General features: G+C 41.1%; 2 protein-coding genes across 3 annotated transcripts in view; one reads left to right on the top strand and one right to left on the bottom strand.

Annotated features, from left to right (window-relative positions):
• The window catches only part of dstyk (dual serine/threonine and tyrosine protein kinase), a 35145-nt gene extending 27090 nt beyond the window's left edge, over positions 1–8055 (top strand). The window contains exons 8-14 of the mRNA XM_084416166.1: positions 1–91; positions 168–324; positions 1905–2037; positions 4690–4803; positions 4900–5014; positions 6741–6875; positions 7628–8055. The exon at positions 1–91 is cut by the window's left edge and continues 39 nt beyond it. Of these exons, the coding sequence (XP_084272292.1) occupies positions 1–91; positions 168–324; positions 1905–2037; positions 4690–4803; positions 4900–5014; positions 6741–6875; positions 7628–7812 (930 nt within the window). The 3' untranslated portion in view covers positions 7813–8055. The remainder of the gene's footprint in view (positions 92–167; positions 325–1904; positions 2038–4689; positions 4804–4899; positions 5015–6740; positions 6876–7627) is intronic.
• Positions 8056–11360: 3305 nt separating this feature from the next.
• Positions 11361–25000, bottom strand: part of celsr2 (cadherin, EGF LAG seven-pass G-type receptor 2) — a 58091-nt gene continuing 44451 nt past the window's right edge. The window contains exons 15-33 of one of the 2 annotated variants that reach the window (XM_084416735.1): positions 24361–24544; positions 24166–24267; positions 23567–23661; positions 22195–22404; positions 21622–21805; positions 20535–20853; positions 20263–20430; positions 18895–19021; positions 17708–17926; positions 16191–16478; positions 15775–15857; positions 14991–15117; positions 14782–14892; positions 14454–14581; positions 14092–14168; positions 13822–13983; positions 13542–13667; positions 13285–13465; positions 11361–12197 (exon numbers count right to left, since the gene is read on the bottom strand). In XM_084416735.1, coding sequence (XP_084272861.1) covers positions 12191–12197; positions 13285–13465; positions 13542–13667; positions 13822–13983; positions 14092–14168; positions 14454–14581; positions 14782–14892; positions 14991–15117; positions 15775–15857; positions 16191–16478; positions 17708–17926; positions 18895–19021; positions 20263–20430; positions 20535–20853; positions 21622–21805; positions 22195–22404; positions 23567–23661; positions 24166–24267; positions 24361–24544 — 2898 coding nt within the window. In that variant the 3' untranslated portion in view covers positions 11361–12190. The remainder of the gene's footprint in view (positions 12198–13284; positions 13466–13541; positions 13668–13821; positions 13984–14091; positions 14169–14453; positions 14582–14781; positions 14893–14990; positions 15118–15774; positions 15858–16190; positions 16479–17707; positions 17927–18894; positions 19022–20262; positions 20431–20534; positions 20854–21621; positions 21806–22194; positions 22405–23566; positions 23662–24165; positions 24268–24360; positions 24545–25000) is intronic. The other variant, XM_084416736.1, reaches the window with a different exon arrangement.

Raw genomic sequence — 25000 nt, 5'->3', positions numbered from 1 at the left:
GACCTCTGGCTGCGGGTCAGGAAGGATCACGCGCCGCGACTCGCACGACTGTCGCTGGAGAGCCGATCGCTGCGAGACATTCTGCTGCACGGTGAGACACGATCAGTGTCGGTGTGTGTGTGTGTGTGTGTGTGTGTGATCTCCATCTGACTCCACTGTCTCCTCAGGAAAGCCCAAGCTGGGCTGTGAGCTGGGCCGAGGTCAGTACGGTGTGGTGTATCTGTGTGACAACTGGGCCGGGCGTCACCCGTGTGCACTGAAGTCTGTGGTTCCTCCTGACGACAAGCACTGGAACGACCTCGCACTGGAGTTCCACTACACACGGTAACAGCACTGCGCCCCGTGCTGCACTGGAGAGACACACACACACACACACACACACACTGCTGCACTGTAGACACACACACACACTGCTGCACTGTAGACACACACACACACACACACACTGCTGCACTGTAGACACACACACACACACACACACACACACTGATGCACTGTAGACACACACACACACACACACTGCTGCACTGTAGACACACACACACACACACACTGCTGCACTGTAGACACACACACACACACACACACTGCTGCACTGTAGACACACACACACACACACACACACTGCTGCACTGTAGACACACACACACACACACACACACACACACACACACACAGCTGCACTGTAGAGGTGGGAATCTCTAGGCACCTCACAATTCGATTCGATTGCGATTCAGAGGGTAACTATTATCGATGCATCTTTTAAAGATAGGTACTTTTAAAGCAAAGTATTTATGATGACCCATAAAGAATTTACTTCCAATACTTCCTATATTAATTTTATTAATAAAACAAATGGAAGTGATTTGGCAAGTCAACTGTAAGGTTACATTTGCCAGCATATGTCCCAACATGGCAAAGAACCAACAGGAAAATAAACGTGTGCCTGTACTAGCAGCGTACTTGTAGTAAATGAATACAAACTTCATCATATTCTGAGTCTCTAGCATTTAATAATAGACTTCTAACCAACATCCTCCTGTTATTTCCAATGAGCAATATAATCCTTCAGACTGAAGCAAAATCACAAACAGTTTTCGTTCAAAAATATAGAATGATGTACCAGCAGCTCTCATACACACATAATGCTTGTGGACTTACGCATATTCTGAATAATTAGTAACATACAAAGCCGCTTTTAAACAGCTTATACAAAAAAAGTGAATGAACATCTGCAGAGAGCACAGTCAAAGTGTAGCTTGCTGTGACTGGCATTGCACTGATACACACTGTGCCTGTGGAGGGCAGTATAACGGACGTATAACAGATCGGTTTACAGCATATTGATGTGAAAACTAAACAATACAGAAAGCAGCTCTCATACAAAAAATACAAAATAGGTCACAATGAAATTGGCAATTTTCCATACGTTAGCTTTTAACGAAGAGGGTGCCGTTCGAATTTGGCGCTCAGCCATCATGCGTCTCTGTTATGTGCGCGCCACAGACTGTCCGCGCACTGCACGTCCGCTTTAGAGTTCCGCCTTTTGCGTTCCGTCAATATTACGTTATTAGAAGAAATGTTTTATTTTTTTGACATTTGTGAATCGATTCAGAATCATCCACGTCCGCATCGCGATGCATCTAAGAATCGATCCCCCCCCCCCAGTAGACGCACTGTAGACACACACACACACACACACACACTCACTGCTGCACTGTAGACACACACACACACACACACACACACTGAATCGATAAGAGGAATCAAAATTTTTATTTAAAAACAAGTATCCGACTCCTGACCTCAAGTCTTCTGGAATCGATTTTCGCTTCCCAATCGTAAACAGTGGTTGAGTTTGGTATTATTGTTGGATGAATCATTACATCTCTCATGTCTGCCAGGTCTCTGCCGAAACACGAGCGCTTGGTGAATCTTCACGGGTCGGTTATCGATCACTCGTACAGCGGCGGCTCCAGTATCGCCGTTCTGCTGATCATGGAGCGATTGCACAGAGATCTCTACGCGGGCCTGAAGGTACCGGCACACACCTGACTGTCTGTGGTTCTGTCTGTCTGTCTGTCTGTGGTTCTGTCTGTCTGTCTGTGGTTCTGACTGTCTGTGGTTCTGTCTGTCTGTCTGTGGTTCTGTCTGTCTGTCTGTCTGTGGTTCTGACTGTCTGTGGTTCTGACTGACTGTGGTTCTGTCTGTCTGTCTGTCTGTGGTTCTGACTGACTGTGGTTCTGACTGACTGTCTGTGGTTCTGTCTGTCTGTCTGTGGTTCTGACTGACTGTGGTTCTGTCTGTCTGTGGTTCTGTCTGTGGTTCTGTCTGTCTGTCTGTCTGTGGTTCTGACTGTGGTTCTGTCTGTCTGTGGTTCTGACTGACTGTGGTTCTGTCTGTCTGTGGTTCTGACTGTGGTTCTGTCTGTCTGTCTGTGGTTCTGACTGACTGTGGTTCTGTCTGTCTGTGGTTCTGTCTGTCTGTCTGTGGTTCTGACTGTGGTTCTGTCTGTCTGTCTGTCTGTGGTTCTGTCTGTCTGTCTGTGGTTCTGACTGACTGTCTGTGGTTCTGTCTGACTGTCTGTGGTTCTGACTGACTGTCTGTGGTTCTGTCTGACTGTGGTTCTGTCTGTCTGACTGTGGTTCTGTCTGTCTGTCTGTGGTTCTGACTGACTGTCTGTGGTTCTGTCTGTCTGTCTGTGGTTCTGACTGACTGTCTGTGGTTCTGTCTGACTGTGGTTCTGTCTGTCTGACTGTGGTTCTGTCTGTCTGTGGTTCTGACTGACTGTGGTTCTGCCTGTCTGTCTGTGGTTCTGACTGACTGTCTGTGGTTCTGTCTGTCTGTCTGTCTGTGGTTCTGACTGACTGTCTGTGGTTCTGTCTGACTGTGGTTCTGTCTGTCTGACTGTGGTTCTGTCTGACTGTGGTTCTGTCTGACTGTGGTTCTGTCTGTCTGTGGTTCTGTCTGACTGTGGTTCTGTCTGTCTGTCTGTGGTTCTGTCTGACTGTGGTTCTGTCTGTCTGACTGTGGTTCTGACTGACTGTCTGTGGTTCTGTCTGACTGTGGTTCTGTCTGACTGTGGTTCTGTCTGTCTGACTGTGGTTCTGTCTGTCTGTCTGTGGTTCTGACTGACTGTCTGTGGTTCTGTCTGACTGTGGTTCTGTCTGTCTGACTGTGGTTCTGACTGACTGTCTGTGGTTCTGTCTGACTGTGGTTCTGTCTGTCTGACTGTGGTTCTGTCTGTCTGTGGTTCTGTCTGTCTGTGGTTCTGTCTGTCTGTGGTTCTGTCTGTCTGTGGTTTTGTCTGTCTGTGGTTCTGTCTGTCTGACTGTGGTTCTGTCTGTCTGTCTGTGGTTCTGACTGACTGTGGTTCTGCCTGTCTGTCTGTGGTTCTGTCTGTCTGTCTGTCTGTCTGTCTGTCTGTGGTTCTGTCTGTCTGTCTGTCTGTCTGTGGTTCTGTCTGTCTGTCTGTCTGTGGTTCTGACTGACTGTGGTTCTGTCTGTCTGTCTGTCTGTGGTTCTGTCTGTCTGTCTGTGGTTCTGACTGACTGTGGTTCTGTCTGTCTGTCTGTCTGTGGTTCTGTCTGTCTGTGGTTCTGTCTGTCTGTCTGTCTGTCTGTAGTTCTGTCTGTCTGTCTGTAGTTCTGTCTGCCTGTCTGTAGTTCTGTCTGTCTGTCTGTAGTTCTGTGTTTTCGTCTGTGGTTCTGTCTGTGGTTCTGTCTGTGGTTCTGCCTGTCTGTAGTTCTGTCTGTCTGTCTGTAGTTCTGTGTTTTCGTCTGTGGTTCTGTCTGTCTGTGGTTCTGTCTGTGGCTCTGTGTTTTCGTCTGTGGTTCTGTCTGTCTGTGGTTCTGTCTGTCTGTGGTTCTGTCTGTCTGTGGTTCTGTCTGTCTGACTGTGGTTCTGTCTGTCTGTCTGTGGTTCTGACTGACTGTGGTTCTGCCTGTCTGTCTGTGGTTCTGTCTGTCTGTCTGTCTGTGGTTCTGTCTGTCTGTCTGTGGTTCTGTCTGTCTGTCTGTCTGTGGTTCTGACTGACTGTGGTTCTGTCTGTCTGTCTGTGGTTCTGTCTGTCTGTCTGTGGTTCTGTCTGTCTGTCTGTGGTTCTGTCTGTCTGTCTGTGGTTCTGACTGACTGTGGTTCTGTCTGTCTGTCTGTCTGTCTGTCTGTGGTTCTGTCTGTCTGTGGTTCTGTCTGTCTGTCTGTCTGTAGTTCTGTCTGTCTGTCTGTAGTTCTGTCTGTCTGTCTGTAGTTCTGTGTTTTCGTCTGTGGTTCTGTCTGTGGTTCTGTCTGTGGTTCTGTCTGTCTGTCTGTGGTTCTGTCTGTCTGTGGTTCTGTCTGTCTGTCTGTGGTTCTGACTGACTGTGGTTCTGTCTGTGGTTCTGTCTGTCTGTGGTTCTGTCTGTCTGTGGTTCTGTCTGTAGTTCTGTCTGTCTGTCTGTAGTTCTGTCTGTCTGTCTGTAGTTCTGTGTTTTCGTCTGTGGTTCTGTCTGTGGTTCTGTCTGTGGTTCTGTCTGTCTGTCTGTAGTTCTGTCTGTCTGTCTGTAGTTCTGTGTTTTCGTCTGTGGTTCTGTCTGTGGTTCTGTCTGTGGTTCTGTCTGTCTGTGGTTCTGTCTGTGGCTCTGTGTTTTCGTCTGTGGTTCTGTCTGTCTGTGGTTCTGTCTGTGGTTCTGACGTGTCTGTCTCTCTCAGGCGGGTCTGGTTCTGAAGGAGCGTCTCCAGATCGCTCTGGACGTGGTGGAGGGGATCCGGTTCCTGCACGGTCAGGGTCTCTTGCACCGGGACATCAAGCTGAAGAACGTTCTGGTGAGGAACCGTATCTGACCCGTGTCTGATCTGCGTCTGATTCGGTCCGGTTCTCTGAGACAAGCTTCATAACGCTGGGATTGTTCTTCTGTGCAGCTGGACAAACAGAACCGGGCCAAGATCACGGACCTGGGCTTCTGTAAACCCGAGGCCATGATGTCCGGAAGCATCGTCGGGACGCCCATCCACATGGCACCAGAACTCTTCACAGGTCCGAAAACACCCGATCTCTGTGTGATTCTTCAGACTGAATCAGTCAGTGAATCAAACCCAAGAGTCATGTGTTTATTATCAGACTGAATCAGTCAGTGAATCAAACCCAAGAGTCATCTGTTTATTATCAGACTGAATCAGTCAGTGAATCAAACCCAAGAGTCATCTGTTTATTATCAGACTGAATCAGTCAGTGAATCAAACCCAAGAGTCATCTGTTTATTATCAGACTGAATCAGTCAGTGAATCAAACCCAAGAGTCATCTGTTTATTATCAGACTGAATCAGTCAGTGAATCAAACCCAAGAGTCATCTGTTTATTATCAGACTGAATCAGTCAGTGAATCAAACCCAAGAGTCATCTGTTTATTATCAGACTGAATCAGTCAGACAACTCACTTCCTCACTGAATCAACTCAAATGACTAAACATCTTTAGTATGTTTAGTTAAACAGGTTATTAGTTATAAAGTTTGAATCTGTCAAACTGGCAAATCAGACTGAATGAAACGCAAAAGCCCCATCGGTTTGAATCCTGGACTGATTCAGTCAAACGGCTCACTGAATCGACTCAAATGACTCAAACATGCACTGAATCGACTCAAATGACTCAAACATGCACTGAATCGACTCAGATGACTCAAACATGCACTGAATCGACTCAAATGACTCAAACATGCACTGAATCGACTCAAATGACTCAAACATGCACTGAATCGATTCAAATGACTCAAACATGCACTGAATCGACTCAAATGACTCAAACATGCACTGAATCGACTCAGATGACTCAAACATGCACTGAATCGGTTATCATGTTCAAGAACTGTTACTGTGTGACGTGTTTTTGATGAACGAAATGGTAAAAATGATTCATACATTTAGTAAAAATAACTAAAGGAAACTAAAGAAACTTTCATTATTCCAAAATCAATGTATTTACATTAATAAATAATATATAGGACAGATGCACAATACAGTATATTGATATCTTATCAGTAATCGACTGGTTTTAAAGTTTTTTTCATTAATTGGCATTAATTTATGTTGTATATTAAATAGTTAATGCTCTTTTCATCTGTTTTATACATTTAGATGAGCTTTACTGTCATCTGACACTCACTTAAATCCTTTAATATTTAAAAAAAACATGAATCATTTAATAACGCAGTCAGATATTTTAATAACAGTCTGGAGCAGATCTGACAATGATTATATTGTAATTTTTTGATGCTTACATTTAATTTTAGCATTTAAAATGACTGACTTTAGTGTTTTGTTTTTCATTTATTTTGACTAAATAATGTACGACTTTGATATTGGACCATAAATTTCGTTTTTAAAATATCGGACCATAAATTATTTTATTATTATTATTTATTTATTTTTAAAAGCTATAATTTTATGGTAATTTTTTATATCAGACCATATAAATTATAATTTTTTTAATTATTTGAAAATTTTACATATAACTCATTTTTATTGTACTTTTTACGAAGTGATTTACAATGTAGGCTTTAAAAGATTATTTAAAAAAATTAATAAAAAATTAATAAATATATATTTTTTAAACTATTAAAAAATATACATTTTATAAAATAAAAATTAACTTAATGGTTAATGGTAACTTTTAATATCGGACAAGGAAAATGACTGTCAAAATATCAACTTTTTAAATTTACTTTTTTTCGATAAATATAAATAGTTCCTGTTTGTTTCCGTCAGGAAAGTACGATAACTCCGTGGACGTGTACGCCTTCGGGATTCTCTTCTGGTATCTGTGCACCGGCTCCGTCAAACTCCCAGAAGCCTTCGAGAAATGCTCCAGTAAAGACCAGCTGTGGACCAACGTCAAGAAAGGTCAGAGTGCTGTTTCTCCTTCAGCTGTGAACTCTGGGTAAATATCGGCACATGCTGATTGGCTCACGAGTCTCTCTGCGTTTCAGGCTCCCGGCCGGAGCGTTTGCGTTTGTTTGTAAAAAGTCGCAAATACTTTTTACATTTAGTCAGATTTGCGAGATATAAACTTGCAATTATGAGTTTCTAACTTGCATTGTGAAATATAAACTCATAAATGCGAAAAAATACATAATTACGAAATATCAAGTTGTAATTACCTTTTTTTTTTAAATTGTCATAATAGTGAGATATAAACTCACAGTTGTGAGAAAGTCAAAATTATGATACAAAATTCGCAATTATAATTTTTAAGAATTGCGAAATATAATCTTGTAATTGTGTGAATTTTTCTCACAATTGTAACTTTTTTCTTTTTTTCTCACAACTGCAATTTGTATTTCGCAATTCTGAATTAAAAATGTGTGATAAAAGAATTAAAACATAATTGCGAAAAAAAAGATGTCAAAATGATACAAAATTCGCAATTATGATTTTTAATTAAGAATTACGAAATATTAACTTGCAATTGCGGAAAATAAATAATTAAAACTGTGAGAAAAGTTCGCACAATTACAAGTTTATATTTCGCAGTTTTTAATTAAAAATTTGTAACTGCAAAATTATGTATCATAATTTTGACTTTTTTTCTTTTATCCTCAATTACGTTTTAATTCTTCAAGTCGGAATTGTGAGATATTGTTCGGCTTTTTCAGGCTCCCGGCCGGAGCGCTTGGCCTCGTTCGATGAGGAGTGCTGGCAGCTGATGGAGGCCTGTTGGAACGGAGACCCTTCCCAGAGGCCTTTGCTGGGGATCGTTCAGCCCAGCCTGCAAAGCATCATGGACCGCCTGTGCAACGATTCTGACCAAAAGAGCGGCAACCTCGAGGACTCGAACTGACACGTTTCCCTGAGCGAGACGAGTGTATGAGTGTGCAAAAAAACAGACGAATGTTGTTTCTATGCCTATGAACAAACATGATCACGCGTGTCATATTCATCGTAGATCCTCTAGATCCGGAGAGATTTTACATGTAGTCGAGTTTGCGTTACAGATGAACTGAAGCAGTCATTTTTAGATGTGTTTAAACTGGTTTACATTATTCCTTAGATGACATTTTTTAATAAAATGATTTGACCAATTCACTGCTGCACTGGATTGATTTACTGTGTGTGTGTGTGTGCGTGTGTGTGTGTGTGTGTGTGTGTGTGTGTTAAAGTGATCGTTATACAGTCTGAAATGTGTGTTAAATGTTAAAACATCATTAAAGGCTCATATTTGAAATCTGTGTGAATTATTGGCTAGTTTATATGATTTGTTCATTTGAGGTGTCTGAAAATATTTCCCATAATAAGTCAGAGGCGAGAGATGAGACTTTTCCAAAACTTCTTGACAGTAACTTGTGTTGTTTTAACTTTCATGTAAATAACAACAGTACAAACACTGAGATGTAGGAGGCTGAATCCAGCTTATTCGCAGGTCCGTTCCAGCAATGCAATGGCTATTCTGACTGAATTGTCACCTCTGTCAAATTCATGGGTCCATAACTTCATAATGCTACTGTAAATATGTCTGATATTGTGCAGGGTGACAGTCAGTCAAACTGGGTATAAGGCATCAGTGCAACTTTTAACATTCCCGTTAACATGCCTGAGATATAGCGCCACCAACTGGGCCAACAATGCAATTTCTCTTGTAACTTTGTCACATTTGTCAAATACATGGGTCCATAACTTCATAATTTTACCGTAAAACTGTCTGGACTTTGGCATGGTGACAGTCATGCACACTGGGTATAAGGCATCAGTGCAACTTTTAACATTCCCGTTAACATGCCTGAGATATAGCGCCACCAACTGGGCCAACAATGCAATTTCTCTTGTAACTTTGTCACATTTGTCAAATACATGGGTCCATAACTTCATAATTTTACCGTAAAACTGTCTGGACTTTGGCATGGTGACAGTCATGCACACTGGGTATAAGGCATCAGTTCAACTTTTAACGTACCCTCAAAAGCAGCTGAGATATAGCGCCACCAACTGGGCCAACAATGCAATGCAATGTTGGGTCATCTGAAGTCTTCATAAGAGGCTGGAGCCGGAGCATAACCTCTAGTTACCTCGTGATATTGAAATGGGTTTTTACTCAATTGATTTATTAATTATTGCACATGTCATCCTTTGAATGCATTAAAGAATGATGTAATTATATTTGATGTACCTTTATATTTTTAAAGTCCATTTTCGCTGAAATATCAGTGTTATTTGCATTTCAAAATAGTTTATTATTCTTTTGAATAGCTTGACTTTTCTGAAGTGGATTTGTTGGGGAGTGCAAAATGTAAAAAACTGTTAAGACTTTATTTTTATTGACAAAATGATTTAGGAAAAGCTTCACTGTAATGAAAATATTTTTTAACGTTGTAAACATTATTGGTATGGAAGCCCATTTCTGCCACATAAGAAAAAGAAATGCTTTTGTAAATCAATTATGACATTCATAGTCATTATGTGATGAAAAGGCAAAATTATGAGACAGTAATAATTTACATAAATAGAAATTATGAGTCAAAAATTGACATAATTATGACATTAAAATGTTGAAAACTTCTGTCATAATTATAAGATAAAAAGTTTAAATGAACTTTGTCATGATTGTGACTGTCAGAATTTAAAATGATCAATTATTACTTAATATGTCATATTTACAGCTTGTCATAATTATGACTTATGTCATTATTAAGATTTAACAAAGTATGATTTTTTTCTTATGTGGCGGAAATGGGCTTCCAGAACTGTAGTACATTTTACAAGAGAATACTATTTCAGTACTTCTACTTAAAGATTTAATGTTTAACTCAATGTGTTTCTTGCCATCACTTTGTAATTATTTGCGATATTTACTAGAAATTTCAGAGTGACAATTGTTAAATCCTACACCAATGAAAATGGAAATATTAAAAATGTATATATTTTTAATTTCACCACAAGAAAAAAACTGGTCACATTTCCACTGTTTTTACCAATTCAATGGCTATAAAATAATAATTATTAAAAAACAAAAAATAAACAAAATACTATACTGTAATAACGATTGTACTGTACAAAAAATATGTAGTAATAAAATTAATTTTAGTATTGTAATTTTATGAAAATTAAATAATTACACATTACAGTGACACTAAAACTAGAGATGCTGAAGAGAATGCGAGTGTTTCTGGACATGCAAAACTCAAAAGTGCAAGTTAATATTTAGGAGTTTGACTAAAGTTTGAGTGACAGCTTGAGGAAACAAATGAGGCGTTAAATATTAAAAACAGTTTTACTTCAAGTCAGTGTTTTACAAAGTTTCCAGCCGTGTTTCCAGCTGAAACTGGTTCCAGTGATGAGACTGAAACAAATACAGTAATAAAGCACAAGCATATGAGTATAAAACATGTCTGTACAGAAAGATTCTGACGTGTTCGTTATCAAAAGTCCAAAAATGACCCGTCTGGAGTTTTGAGCAGCACACAACAGTGGCAGTGGCGTTTGCATTTTTACACAGAGCGGAAATTCTACCACGGAATTAAAAAAAAAATAGGCAATTGCGACTTTTTATCTCACAATTCTGCCTTTTTCTTTTTTTGAGATGTGAGAAAAAAGTCTGAATAGTGAGATATAAACTTGCAATTGTAAGAGAAAAATGTAAATGTAAGATATAAACTCGAAAAAAAGAAATTTTATCAAAAGATAAGCCGCAATTACTTTTTAAATTTAGTCAGATTTGCGAGATATAAACTCGTAATTGAGAAAAGAATATGAATTGCGAAATATAAAGTTGCAATTACTTTTAATTTTTTGTGTCATAATTGTGAGATATAAACTCATAGTTGTCTGAAAAAGTCAAAATTATGATACAAAATTCACAATTACGATTTTTAATTCAGAATTGCGAAATAAAAACTTGAAATTGTGATAAAAATTCACAAAAAGTAAACTTGTATAAGTTTATGAGTTATATTTATAATTATATTTATTATAAATTATATTTATAATAGTTTATAATTGTGAGTTTCTAACTCTCAATTGCGAAATATAACTCGTAATTATGAGAAAAAAGTCAGAATTGCGAAATATAGTTGAAATTACCTTTTTTATCTTTTAGTCATAATTGCAAGATATAAACTCGCAGTTGTGAGAAAAATGTAAATGTAAGATATAAACTCGAAAAAAACTAAATTTTATCAAAAGATAAGCCGCAATTACTTTTAAAATTTAGTCAGATTTGCGAGATATAAACTCGTAATTGAGAAAAAAATATGAATTGCGAAATATAAATTTGCAATTACCTTTTACATTTTTTGTGTCATAATTGTGAGATATAAACTCACAGTTGTGAGAAAAGGTCAAAATTATGATACAAAATTCACAATTACGATTTTTTTATTCAGAATTGCGAAATATAAACTTATGAGTTATATTTATAATTATATTTATTATAAATTATATTTATAATAGTTTATAATTGTGAGTTTCTAACTCTCAATTGCGAAATATAACTCGTAATTATGAGAAAAAAGTCCGAATTGCGAAATATAGTTGAAATGACCTTTTTGATCTTTTAGTCATAATTGCAAGATATAAACTCGCAGAAAAAAAAAAAATTCACGAGATACAAAATTCACAATTACGTTTTTCATTTTTTTAATTCCGTGGCGGAAAGGAGCTTCCATACGGACGGGTAAGACGAGTCTACAGCGTGTGTGACGTGTGTGACGTGTTAGAGATCTGTACAACACTGCGACAAATGTTTAAATTCACATTTCAGACCATTGCTAATCTATAAAATACAAAGGTTTTCATTCAAAAGGTTTTAAACGTGAGTCTTTTTAAAAGTTTGTATAAAAGTGTCCCCAAAATGTACAAAAAGAGCGAGTATCAAAAGTGTGTTCCTCCTCCAGTGGGACGAAGTCAAGGCTCTGCTGGTGGAGAAGGCTTCAGTTCAAGGCCGGAGTTCCCATCATCCTTCACTCTTCGCTCAGTCCTTTAGCGCGATGTAGGAAATTCCCTGATATTTTCACTCATTTACAAAAAGTCAGTGTTGTTTCGCTGCGGCGAGAGGACGAAAGAAATCAAAAAGTGCTTCACTTCGAGTCTGTAAACAAAACTGTAAAAGCGCCGACTCTCCTCAGCGTTTGGCACGGAGAATCAGATCGGCTGTGAAACGGAGGACAAATCAAACTGGGACAGAAACAGGAAGATTGTTCCTCGCCTCTTCGTTCCCTCGTCGCTCATTAGCATCTGCAGAGAAACACATCGCGGTCACGCACGGATGGGCAAAGTGTGTATGATGTCAGGTGACCAATGAGAGGGCTGATGATGTCAGCAGAAAAAAGAACGTTAAAATTAGAAATGTAACTATATAGTATGACAAATATATAATTCATTCTCGTGGCCACGTTCAACTAATTCGTTCCTTCGTAAAACGTGCTAACGTATTAGCAAGTCGCGGGAACGAATTGTTCGTTAGCAGATTTTTTTTAAATTTAGTCACGAAGTTTAACTATATTATCGTCCAGCTTTTTATATAAAGTTCGATATACATTATATTCAACTTTATTCGCATACAAGCGATATATGCTATATAGCTAATCTCAACTGTGCCGCTAGCCCGCTCGGCGCTCTTTTTTAAATGGCTTTTTTCATATCACATATTTTAATAATCATCATAAATTAGGTATCAAAATTCATCCCGTGTAAACCGTTTTAAAATTGGACGCTGTGTTACCGTGGAAACGGTACTTTAGCGGTTGCCTCCCCTAGTGGGCGGAGTTCATATTACAGAAGTTATTTTAACTACTTTATAATCAAAACCTTTTCTAATCTTGACAAAACACACATCGACAGAAAGGTCTGAGTCACGAGGGTTCATATTTTGTGATAGAAGTAATATTTGGACAGAAATGTATTCATTTGTTACAGGAGAATGCATCTGAACCCCGGTGGATCGTTTTGGTACAGCGCCTAAATTAATTTCAGAGTAAAAATATTTTTATATAAAATAATGGCTAGTTTAGTACAGTACATTTGATTTACAGTCAATTTAAACTTCCATAACTTTCCATAACTTGATTTACAACCTTTAAAGTTCGGATTCGCATTTTTTACGTCTATTCTCAAAAAGAGAGGTGACAGTTTAGGGTTAATTAAGTCGTAAAATGTAACTAAATTATCTAATAGCTCTTCATATAATGATATTCATAAGTAAGTCCAGCTTTTTCCGCATCTATACAGTAAACTCACGTAAAGCGATATATACTATATAGCACATCTCACCTGCTAGATTTATATTGTTTATATCGTCGCAAACTGTACAGCTATCACTCACTCGGATTCAGACGAGTCGTTGTCGAGTGTTTTCATTGGTCCGCTCGCTGTCGGATGATCCCGCCTGGCCCCGCCCCCTCGACCCTCGCGCGAGGAGGCGGAGTCTCCCGACAGCTGGTTGTGTATGCGGTTGATGGCGTTCCTCTCGGCGATGGGCGACAGCGGCTTCTTCTTCAGGATTCCTGCGAGTCACGGTCACACGTTACAATGCGCAATCGTCACTGGATCAGGACTATAGAGTGTTGGGCTCGTTCAGACCTTTGTGCGGCGGCGCGCTGGTGTTCGGTACACTGGGCAGCAGCAGAAGCAGGTTTTCCGTCCCAGCATCCTCTGGTTTGGGAAGAGTCTCCGCCTCCACCGCTCCTGTCTCCGCCTCCCACACATCTGACGGACAGAAGCTACGTCAGACTATACGGTACACTCGCGGAAAGCGATATATTATATAGCAAATCTCAACTGGGAGTTTTTTATTTAGTCGCAAAATGTAACTATATTATCATCCAGCTTTTCATATACAGACAAACCGCATCTGTCGTACCATGAGGTTTGATGGTGCCGCTGGTGGCCAGATTTTCCCAGCATTCCTCCTGCAGGAACTCGCCCTCGTCTTCCTCGCTGTCGGACGAGTGTGTGGACGCGTACGAGCCGCTCTGATCGTCCTCCAGCTCCGAGAGATCGCTGTCAGAGTCGGAGTCGTGATCTACACACACACACACACACACACACGCGCGCGCGGAGGTTAAAGTGAGCGGACTGTGAGAAGTACACGTGTGTGTGTGTGTGTGTGTGTGTGTGTGTGTGTGTTTACCGTCCATCTGCTGTTTGTCCTGGAACAGTGTGTTGTGTTCACTCAGACTCAGGCGGCTGCTGTTCACATCGTCTCCACTGAAACAAAACAAGAGTTTTTAATGAGTCTTTAGTTTCTTGCTTTCCTGTTCAAATATCAAAAAATATGATCAGTTAATATTAATGTATTCGCTTTAAAGAGCTCGAGAATTTAAAGCACAGACGACAAAACTGCAGCGCTTATAATAAACAGAATGGTACTGTGCGTTAGTGTGATCGCTAATACATTATCGTTATAGCTATCTTTATAGTTATAGTGTGTGAGAGTGTGTGTGTGTGTGTGTGTGTGTGTGTGAGAGAGTGTGTGAGTGTGTGTGTGTGTACCGGAGGCTGAAGGGCATGTAGTTCTGATGAGTTTTGCTGCTCTGGGTTCCGTTCAGAGACACACTGGACTCGGCGAACGGCAGGTGATACAGACGCCCGTCCGCATAATTACTGTTACAGACGAACGCCTGACAGACACAAACACAAATAATAATAGGCATGATATAAGTCTAAAAATATAAAAACTCTTTTAGCATTTGAAGCTAAATATAGCAGTGCTATTTATACACTATTCAATGATTTATTTTAATATCTGATTGTTTGTATTTTCAGCATAGAGAGGTCTACAGTAGTGTGTGTTCTGCAGTGTTATGGTCAGGTGACTCACGGATGGTTTGGATTTGATCATGTGATCGGGCCGTTTCTTCCCGCAGCAGTAGCGCATGGCGTCTCTGGCTTCTTTATTAAACACCACGCGGAAGAAGAAAATAAACGGGCCCTGAAAACACAAACACACGTGTGACTGCATCAGAACAGAAGGGTAGGGTGTTGCTAGGGCGTTACTAAGCAGGCTGAGGTCTGATGACATCACTGTACCTGAACGCAGCTGAATCCTGCGAACAGATAGTGGAACAGAATCATGTCACTGTTGACCGACAGCAGGGCCAGAAGACACGTCACCGTCACCAGGAACAACACGGCGCACGCCGTCCGCAGACCCGCCCTGCACACACACACACACACACACAGGTTTGTTTTGCTATACTTGTGAGGACATTCCATAGGCGTAATGCTTTTTATACTGTACAAACTGAATATTCTGTCCTCTTACACTAACCCTACCCATCACACACACACACTAACCCGACCCCTAAACCTACACATCACACACACACACACACACTAACCCGACCCCTAACCCTACACACACACACACACACACACACACACACACACACACACTAACCCGACCCCTAAACCTACCCATCACACACACTCACTCACTCACACACACACTCACCCTACCCCTAAACCTGCCCATCTCACACACACACTCCCACACACACACTAACCCGACCCCTAAACCTACCCATCATACACTCACTCACTCACTCACACACACACACACACACACACACACACACACACACACACACACACACACACACACACACACACACACACACTCACCCTACCCCTAAACCTGCCCATCTCACACACACACACACACACACACACACCCACACACACACTAACCCGACCCCTAAACCTACCCATCACACACACTCACTCACTCACAAACACACACACACTCACCCTACCCCTAAACCTGCCCATCTCACACACACACACTTCAGGATTGAGTGTGAAGGAGACTCACGCCGGCGCGGATCTCTTCTCGCAGCTCTTCTGTCCGAGCGAACACAACGCTCTCGACGCCATGATGTACAGGAACACGTTCATCTGAGGGAGAAGCACACACACTTTCACACACACTGTTGTAGCCGTTTGTCTATTAATAAGTGTTGTATTGGAGTTTATTTATTATTAGTTATGTATTTGTTTATTATTATTATTATTTAGTATGTGCATATTTATATTTATGTACTTATTTAGTTAATTATCATGATGATCAGTATTTGTGCTAAATCTGCACAGATTTGTCTTACACGAACTTCCCCAGCAAAGTGAGTAAACATAATAAGAAACACGCCTGATTGGCTCGTGATTTGACAGTGTTTCCCGCCACAGTTCATTTTTACCCGCATTTGGCGGGTTTTCATTTCAAACACTCACGGACACGACGAACGCAACGGGTCCCGCAAAGCTCCAGATGAGTGTGTCGTAGAGCGAGAGCCAGCAGAAGTCGGGGTTCCCGTACCCCTCGGGGTCGAGCCCGACCGCAAGCCCCGTGATGAAGGCCGGGACGCCCCAGCCGATCAGGTAGTAGAAGCGCATGGGGCCGAAGTTGATGTCGCGCAGCTCGTTCCTCATGCGGTGCACGTGCAGGGCCTCCAGGAACAGCCAGGAGAACACACACATCCAGGAGAAGTGCAGCAGGATGGCCATCACTGTACAGAGGAACTGAGGGAGACGAGCTGTGTTACGCACGGGTACACACACACACACACACATTCACTCACTCAAACACTCATTTAAAAACTCACTCACATTCTCACTCAAATACTCACTCAAATACTCACTCAAATACTCTCAAATACTCATTCAAATACTCATTCAAATACTCTCAAATACTCACTCAAATACTCACTCAAATACTCTCAAATACTCATTCAAATACTCTCAAATACTCACTCAAATACTCAAATACTCACTCAAATACTCACTCACTCAAATACTCAAAATACTCACTCACTCAAATACTCAAATACTCACTCAAATACTCACTCAAATACTCACTCAAATACTCACTCAAATACTCACTCACTCAAATACTCACTCACTCAAATACTCAAAATACTCACTCACTCAAATACTCAAATACTCACTCAAATACTCACTCACTCAAATACTCACTCACTCAAATACTCACTCACTCAAATACTCTCAAATACTCACTCACTCAAATACTCACTCAAATACTCACTCACTCAAATACTCACTCAAATACTCACTCACTCAAATACTCACTCAAATACTCACTCAAATACTCACTCAAATACTCAAATACTCACTCACTCAAATACTCACTCAAATACTCACTCACTCAAATACTCAAATACTCACTCAAATACTCACTCAAATACTCACTCAAATACTCACTCAAATACTCACTCACTCAAATACTCAAATACTCACTCAAATACTCACTCAAATACTCACTCAAATACTCTCAAATACTCATTCAAATACTCTCAAATACTCACTCAAATACTCAAATACTCACTCACTCAAATACTCACTCAAATACTCACTCACTCAAATACTCAAATACTCACTCAAATACTCACTCAAATACTCACTCACTCATACTCAAATACTCACTCAAATACTCACTCACTCAAATACTCAAATACTCACTCACTCATACTCAAATACTCACTCAAATACTCACTCATACTCAAATACTCACTCACTCACTCACTCACTCAAACACATACACTCACACACTCACTCACTCACACTCTCCCACATATTCACACACACACACTCACTCACTCACTCACTCACTCACACACACACACACACACACACTCACTCTCAAACACACACACACACACACACACACACACACACACACACACACTCACTCACTCACTCACTCACTCACTCACACACACACACACACACACACGGGAGGTGTGTGTTACCGGGTTATCGGCCTGATTGATGCCCAGGATGAAGATGAGGTGTGCGATGAGGAGCGCGAACGCCCCGTTGTTGACGATGCTGGTCTTGTTGCTGCTAGCGGCCCGCAGGCAGGAGAGGAAGACAATGGTGAGGAAGAGGAAGCCAAGCGTCACGCCCACCGAACTCCACGTGATCAGCTTCACCGGCAGGATCTCTCCGTTCTGAAGCACACACACGTTTGTTCAGCTCTTCATTCGGTTTGCTCTGCCCAGACAGCAACATAGTGTCGGCCCAGATCTGGTGCGTGTGGATTCCAGATGTTCCAGATGTACCAGATGTGGGCCGGATCTGGGCCGACACTATAGGGGCTTTCGCACCGGATAGTTATAGGAACTTAGTTATAGGAACTAGCCACCAGGGTGGTTCCCCGAGAACTAATGGTTCCCATAGGAACGTTTTCCAGGTTGTGTTCGAGCACCAGTAGGAACTCTGTAAGCCGCGCTTGTTGTGACTTTTATTTTGACGGTGCTGAGAACGATGGAACACACAGTGCTCGCATTCTCCATGTTCATTAGTTTACGATCTGTCTAACGGTCCTGTCTAATACGTTATTAGATAGAACTGTTATAGAAAGTAGACAGTAATGAAAGGTTATTAGCGTATGTCGTGTGTTTGATGTCCAGTGTTGATGAGCAGAAATACATAATCATGTTTCGCTTGGTCTCCTCAAAGTTGCGTTGGATTTTCTCCTCAGCGTAAAGATTAAGAGCTTCATCTATCACTGTTTTACATGTTCGTAGAGTTAGTTTCTGGAGTAAATATATAGGCTATAATCTGTGTTTACACAGCTTTTTTTTTAAATGGCGGTGCTGGTGTTTCGAATGCGTTCGGCCAATCAGCGAACACTAACGTCACTGTAGTTCCTATAGTGCTGGTTTAGACTGACTCTGAAGTAGGAGTAGATTAGTTCCTATACATACCTTTCCACCAAGAAAGGTGATTTAGGGCTAAAGAAAACAATGTTTTTTCAGGTTGTCACCAAATAAAGAAACTCAAATCTGACCTGAGGATACAACAAGGCTAGATCTGGAAGTAAACAGGAAGTACCTGGTTCTGAAAGTCATCTTCATCAAAAACTACACAAGACTTTGTTGTAAGCAGGTTATTATGGTTAGATTGGGTGTGTCACCTCTCGGCGTGAGATGTCCATGAGCACAGCGAAGCTGGTCATGTGGTAACACTGGCAGCTGATGTGTGTACTGTTCCTGAAGACCACCTCACAACCCTTCGAGGACCAGCCGCCCGGACCGCCCGTACTGCACACACACACACAAACATCTTATATTTACAAATTATATATGAAGTGTTTGATAAGAAGTTTTTAGGTGTTCTGAATGACTGACAGGGTGTTCCTATGTGGTTGCTAAGCATATATAAATATATATATATATATACACACAAACGCACACATATATGAGTATTTATCATGTAGGTACTCCCAATTATGCAAGTACATGAGTATTAATCGTGTAAGTACTCACAACCATATAGTATCTGAGTATTAATCGTGCAAGTACTCACAATAGTGCAAGTATGAGTGTTAATCATGTAAGTACTCACAATCATATAGTATATGAGTATTAATCGCGCAAGTACTCACAATAGTGCAAGTATGAGTATTAATCATGCAAGTACTCACAATCATATAGTATATGAGTATTAATCGTGCAAGTATTCACAATAATGTAAGTATATGAGTATTAATTGTTCAAGTACTCAATCATTTAAGTATATGAGCATTAATCGTGCAAGTACTCACAATAATGCAAGTATTTGAGAATTGAATCGTGCAAGTACTCACAATCATATAGTATATGAGTATTAATCGTGCAAGTATTCACAATCATTTAAGTATATGAGCATTTATCGTGCAAGTACTCACAATAATGCAAGTATTTGAGAATTTAATCGTGCCAGTACTCACAATCATAAAGTATATGAGTATTAATCGTGCAAGTATTCACAATAATGCAAGTATTTGAGAATTGAATCGTGCAAGTACTCACAATCATATAGTATATGAGTATTAATCGTGCAAGTATTCACAATAATGCAAGTATTTGAGAATTTAATTGTGCAAGTACTCACAATCATATAGTATATGAGTATTAATCGTGCAAGTATTCACAATAATGCAAGTATTTGAGAATTTAATTGTGCAAGTACTCACAATCATATAGTATATGAGTATTAATCGTGCAAGTATTCACAATAATGCAAGTATTTGAGAATTGAATCGTGCAAGTACTCACAATCATATAGTATATGAGTATTAATCGTGCAAGTATTCACAATAATGCAAGTATTTGAGAATTTAATCGTGCCAGTACTCACAATCATATAGTATATGAGTATTAATCGTGCAAGTATTCACAATCATGTAAGTATATGAGTATTAATTGTGCAAGTACTCACAATCATTTAAGTATTTGAGCATTAATCGTGCAAGTACTCACAGTCATTTAAGTATATGAGCATTAATCGTGCAAGTACTCACACTATGGAGTGGTTCCAGAACACACAGATGGGTTTAGAGCGCTCCTCAGTGGTCACCAGGCGGAACTGCACCGTGATTGGTTTATCCAGATTGTGCTGCAGTAACTCCTCGTTATCATGAACCGTTATACTGACCACAGGAGTGTTGATGACCGGACGCTTGGGAACCCTGAACACACACACACACACACACACACACACACACACACACTCACACAGCATTAGATCAGTGAATCGGTGAGTCTCTCAGTCACTCATATGGTCCGCTCTCACCTCAGGCTCCTCTTGTCCGTGTCGTATCGCTCGGGTAGCAGCGCCGCTAGGCTGTGGAAGATGATCACGCTAGCGATGGCGTCCTGCTCGCGCTCCTCTGGGTGCCGTCTCTTCCGATTGGCCGTGTGGTTCCTGCCGGGCTCTGTGATTGGCTCGCTGTGGTGCCGGTGGCCTTTGCCCTCGGGGGCGGGGATGAAGACGGAGTCGGGGAGAGTGACGGCCGTCTCCAGGTCGAGTGGGCGTGGCCCGCGTAGCGACTGATACCGCGGAAGTTTGGCTCCCGCGAAATTCATCTTCTCCAAACGATCGATGGAGATGACTGGAATTACACACGTATGAGTCCTTATACAATACCAAAACACAAAAACTTAGGGCTGCCCCCTAATAGTCCACTAACCATAAGTCGACTAGAAGAGGTTTGGTCGACTAAGATTTTATTAATCGGTTAGTCGCAGAAAAAAAAAACTCACACAGTCTCTGACGGACAAATTGTTAACGGTATTAATAATTAATAAATATTCTCAGATTATGTAATCCATATGAAACGTGCATATAGGCACCGCGTCCACTACTGGGAGATGACGAGTCAGCATTGTGACTTAATCTCTGCAGCCGAGAACAAAGAAAACATTACCAATAAATTATTTAAATGTTTAGACCGTCTTCTCCTGTTTTTCTTTTTCATGACACATTCATAATCATTACATTTGCCGGTGCGCTGTGGCAAGCTTTATGTGTGCATGTGAGCACTGATTAGGCTCTGTATTTTATATAGAATTAAAGGCGCATTATTATGATTTATGTCTTATTAATATAAACGCGCGATTAGTCGACTAATGGCATAAATGAACAACTACTAGTCGACAGAACATTTTTTAGTTGAGGGCAGCCCTACTAAAACTATATCACATAAGACACCACTAATGCCTGATTTCACTGAAATGTTGTGTTGTGATGGATCACACGTCTATAACTGACTGAAAGAGTCAGTGGGCGTGGCCTGTGGTTCTTCAGCCAATCAGAAACACTGATTTTGCACGTCTATGTTTGCTGACGGGAGGAAGTGTGTGTGCACGCGTGTTCTGACCGATGTTGGGCGTGACGATGGTGAAGGGGCTCAGGTAGGTCTTCCTCATGTTCTGGGCGAGTGTGTTGGTGTACTCCTCGAACTGCTGGAGCAGTGACGCCGTGCCACCCTCCGTCTGCTGGATGAGCTCCCAGTGCCCGCGCGTGCCCGTCGATAGGATGGCACTGCCCACCTGCATCAGGTGCTAATCAGAGACAGAGAACAGTCATGGTGAAGAGAGTCGAGTCAAGCTAGTGCTGGGCGGTGTGAGCAAAAATTTATATCACGGTATTTTTCATGACTGGGTGTTAACCACATGTTCTACTGAGTTAGAGAGGAAATACTGCAGTAGATTTACATTTTTTTTACTGTCATGAGTGAATATTGTAGAAATATTCCACACTAGTATTTAATACAGGTTTGCAGTGTTTATATAGATGCACCAGCAGGAGGCGCTGTAAAACTCAAAAACCTTCAAACTCAACCTAGAGTGCTATACAGTGCTAAAGTATTTGTATATTTTCGGCCTCCGTGTGCAAGCACCTTCAGACTCGCTAACACAACACGTTAGCTAAACGCTGATATAAAGCGTACCTCGTTGAACAGCACGTCCTGCGTGGCGCTGAGGTTGAAGCCCTGCTGCTCGTTCTCGTGTCGCAGGATCGAGCGCGTTAGCTGATACGCTAGCTTCACGTCGCTGCCGTAGAACTCGCTCGCGTTCCTCGTAGCGTTACGCAGCAGAGCCGCCGTGTGCTGTACGCTAGTGGAGTCCATCAGAGACGCGTTACGCGCCAGACGCTCCGACTGTGGACACGAACACACACACACACACACACACACACACACACACACACACACGTGAGGGTGATGCAGTAACGGTTGGGGTGTGTGTGTTTTTGTGATTCATGTGGACAGAAATTTGTATAATGACATGGGTATTACACTGGTATTATCAAGAGCTTGTGTGTGTGTGTGTGTGTGTGTGTGTGTGTGTGTGTGTGTGTGTGTGTGTGTGTGTGTGTGTGTGTGTGTGTGTGTGTTTGAGAGAGTGAGTGTGTGTGTGTGTGTGTGTGCGTTTGGTTTATATTACATTGTGGGAACCAAATGTCCCCACAAGGATAGTAAAACCTGAGATCACCTCCATTGTGGGGACCAGCCAGCCAGCCAGCCAGCCAGCGGTCCCCATGAGGGAAATGGGTTAATAAACATACTAAATTATATTTTTTGGAAAATGTAAAAATGCAGAACGTTTTCTGTGATGGGCAGGTTTAGGGGTCGGGTTAGTGTGTGTGTGTGTGTGTGTGTGTGTGTGTGAGAGATCGTGTGTGTGTGAGTGTGTGTGTGTGTGTGTGTGTGTGTGTGTGAGTCTCACCAGTGTCTTGAGTGTACTGAAGCTCAGGGATGTGCAGTTGAAGAGGTTGGGAGAGAGTGTGTGTGTGTGTGTGAGTGAGAGAGTGTGTGTGTGTGTGTGTGTGTGTGTGTGTGTGTGTGTGTGTGTGTGTGTGTGTGTGTGTGTGTGTGTGAGTCTCACCAGTGTCTTGAGTGTACTGAAGCTCAGGGATGTGCAGTTGAAGAGGTTGGGAGAGAGTGTGTGTGTGTGTGTGTGTGTGTGTGTGTGTGTGTGTGTGTGTGTGTGTGTGTGTGTGTGTGTGTGTGTGTGTGTGTGTGTGTGTGAGTCTCACCAGTGTCTTGAGTGTACTGAAGCTCAGGGATGTGCAGTTGAAGAGGTTGGGAGAGAGTGTGTGTGTGTGTGTGTGTGTGTGTGTGTGTGTGTGTGTGTGTGTGTGTGTGTGTGTGTGTGTGTGTGTATGTGTGTGTGTGTGTGTGTGTGTGTGTGAGTCTCACCAGTGTCTTGAGTGTACTGAAGCTCAGGGATGTGCAGTTGAAGAGGTTGGGAGAGAGTGTGTGTGTGTGTGTGTGTGTGTGTGTGTGTGTGTGTGTGTGTGTGTGTGTGTGTGAGTCTCACCAGTGTCTTGAGTGTACTGAAGCTCAGGGATGTGCAGTTGAAGAGGTTGGGAGAGAGCCAGCCCTTGTGTTCGTCACAGTGTCGGATCGCGGTTCCTGCGCAGAAACAGAAGCACTTCCTGTGTGAACTAGAGCGGCGACTAACGTTTCAGAGCCCATTAGTTGGCCGATAATTATTTTTTTTTTTTGACATCACTAACCCTAAAATCTACATAAACCCGCCCTGAACGCGATTTATAGGTTATAATGACATAATATGCTAATCAATGACTAGAAGATAGTTAACTCCACATAAATTCATCAATTAACCGTTCAGAAATGTGCTGTTGCTTCTACATGTTGTCACTTCTTCTTGAGTCTCTCCATCATTGTCTGACTCCGGTTTGAACATAAAAGGCTAAAAGTTTTTGCTAAAATGTTCATTGCATGTGTGTGTGAGTGCAAGTTGTTGAAGCTCCGCCCCCTGTGCCGGGAGCAGCAGCTCATTTGCTCACTCTCAAAAAGTGACAATTTTAACATGCTATATAAAAATATCTGTGGGGTATTTTGAGCTCAAACTTCACACACACACACACTCTTTAAGTGCCGTTTGGTTCTTACCGATGGATCCTTTAGGACACGAGACGGCGGCCGGTAAACCAAACTTGGTCCTTGGCCACCAGATTCCCTGATCGATGGCCTGAGGACAGCTGTCGTAGATCACTGCAACACACACACACACACACACACACATGACTGGAGGAATTCTGGGAAGGGTCACTGAAAAAGAGCGTATGATGGGTTTGAGAGTCTGACCTTCGCAGCCGCTGGACGAGACCTCGGCGAACGGGTTATCACAGCGGTCACACTGGCGACCTATGACCCCTGGCTTACACTGACACTGACCCGTGACCCGGTCACACGCGCGGGAGAACGAGCCCACGGCGTAACACTCGCACAACACACACACGTCACCTGACGCGGGCCGGAAGTGATTATCCTGAGGAGATCAAATGTAGTAATATAAAATAAAATTATATATTTTTTTATAATTTATTAAACAATATTAAAATAAAATAACATAATAAAAATATAATAATAATAATAAATTATAAAATGTAGTAATTTATAATAATATTATATTTTTTTTAAATAAATTATAGACTAAATACTCAAATATCAAAATAAAATAATATAATAATAATGATAAATTATTGTTTTTATTTTATGTTTAATTTATTAAACAATATGAAATAAAATAATAGAATATAAATAAATTGTGGTCTATTAAACAATATAAAATGAAAAAAAAAAAAAAATTTATAAATCGTTACAAATTTTAATAAAATAATATAATACAAAAAATTACATTAGAATTTATCAACCAATAGAATAATAGAATAACAAAAATAAACTGTACAAATAATTAAAAAATATAATAAATAAATCATAATAA

This window comes from Rutilus rutilus, assembly GCF_951802725.1.
Source record: "Rutilus rutilus genome assembly, chromosome: 8".
In the NCBI taxonomy this organism is placed as follows: Eukaryota; Metazoa; Chordata; class Actinopteri; order Cypriniformes; family Leuciscidae; genus Rutilus; species Rutilus rutilus.
Note: the sequence above shows the minus strand (reverse complement) of the source record. Positions and strands in the feature narration are given on the sequence as shown.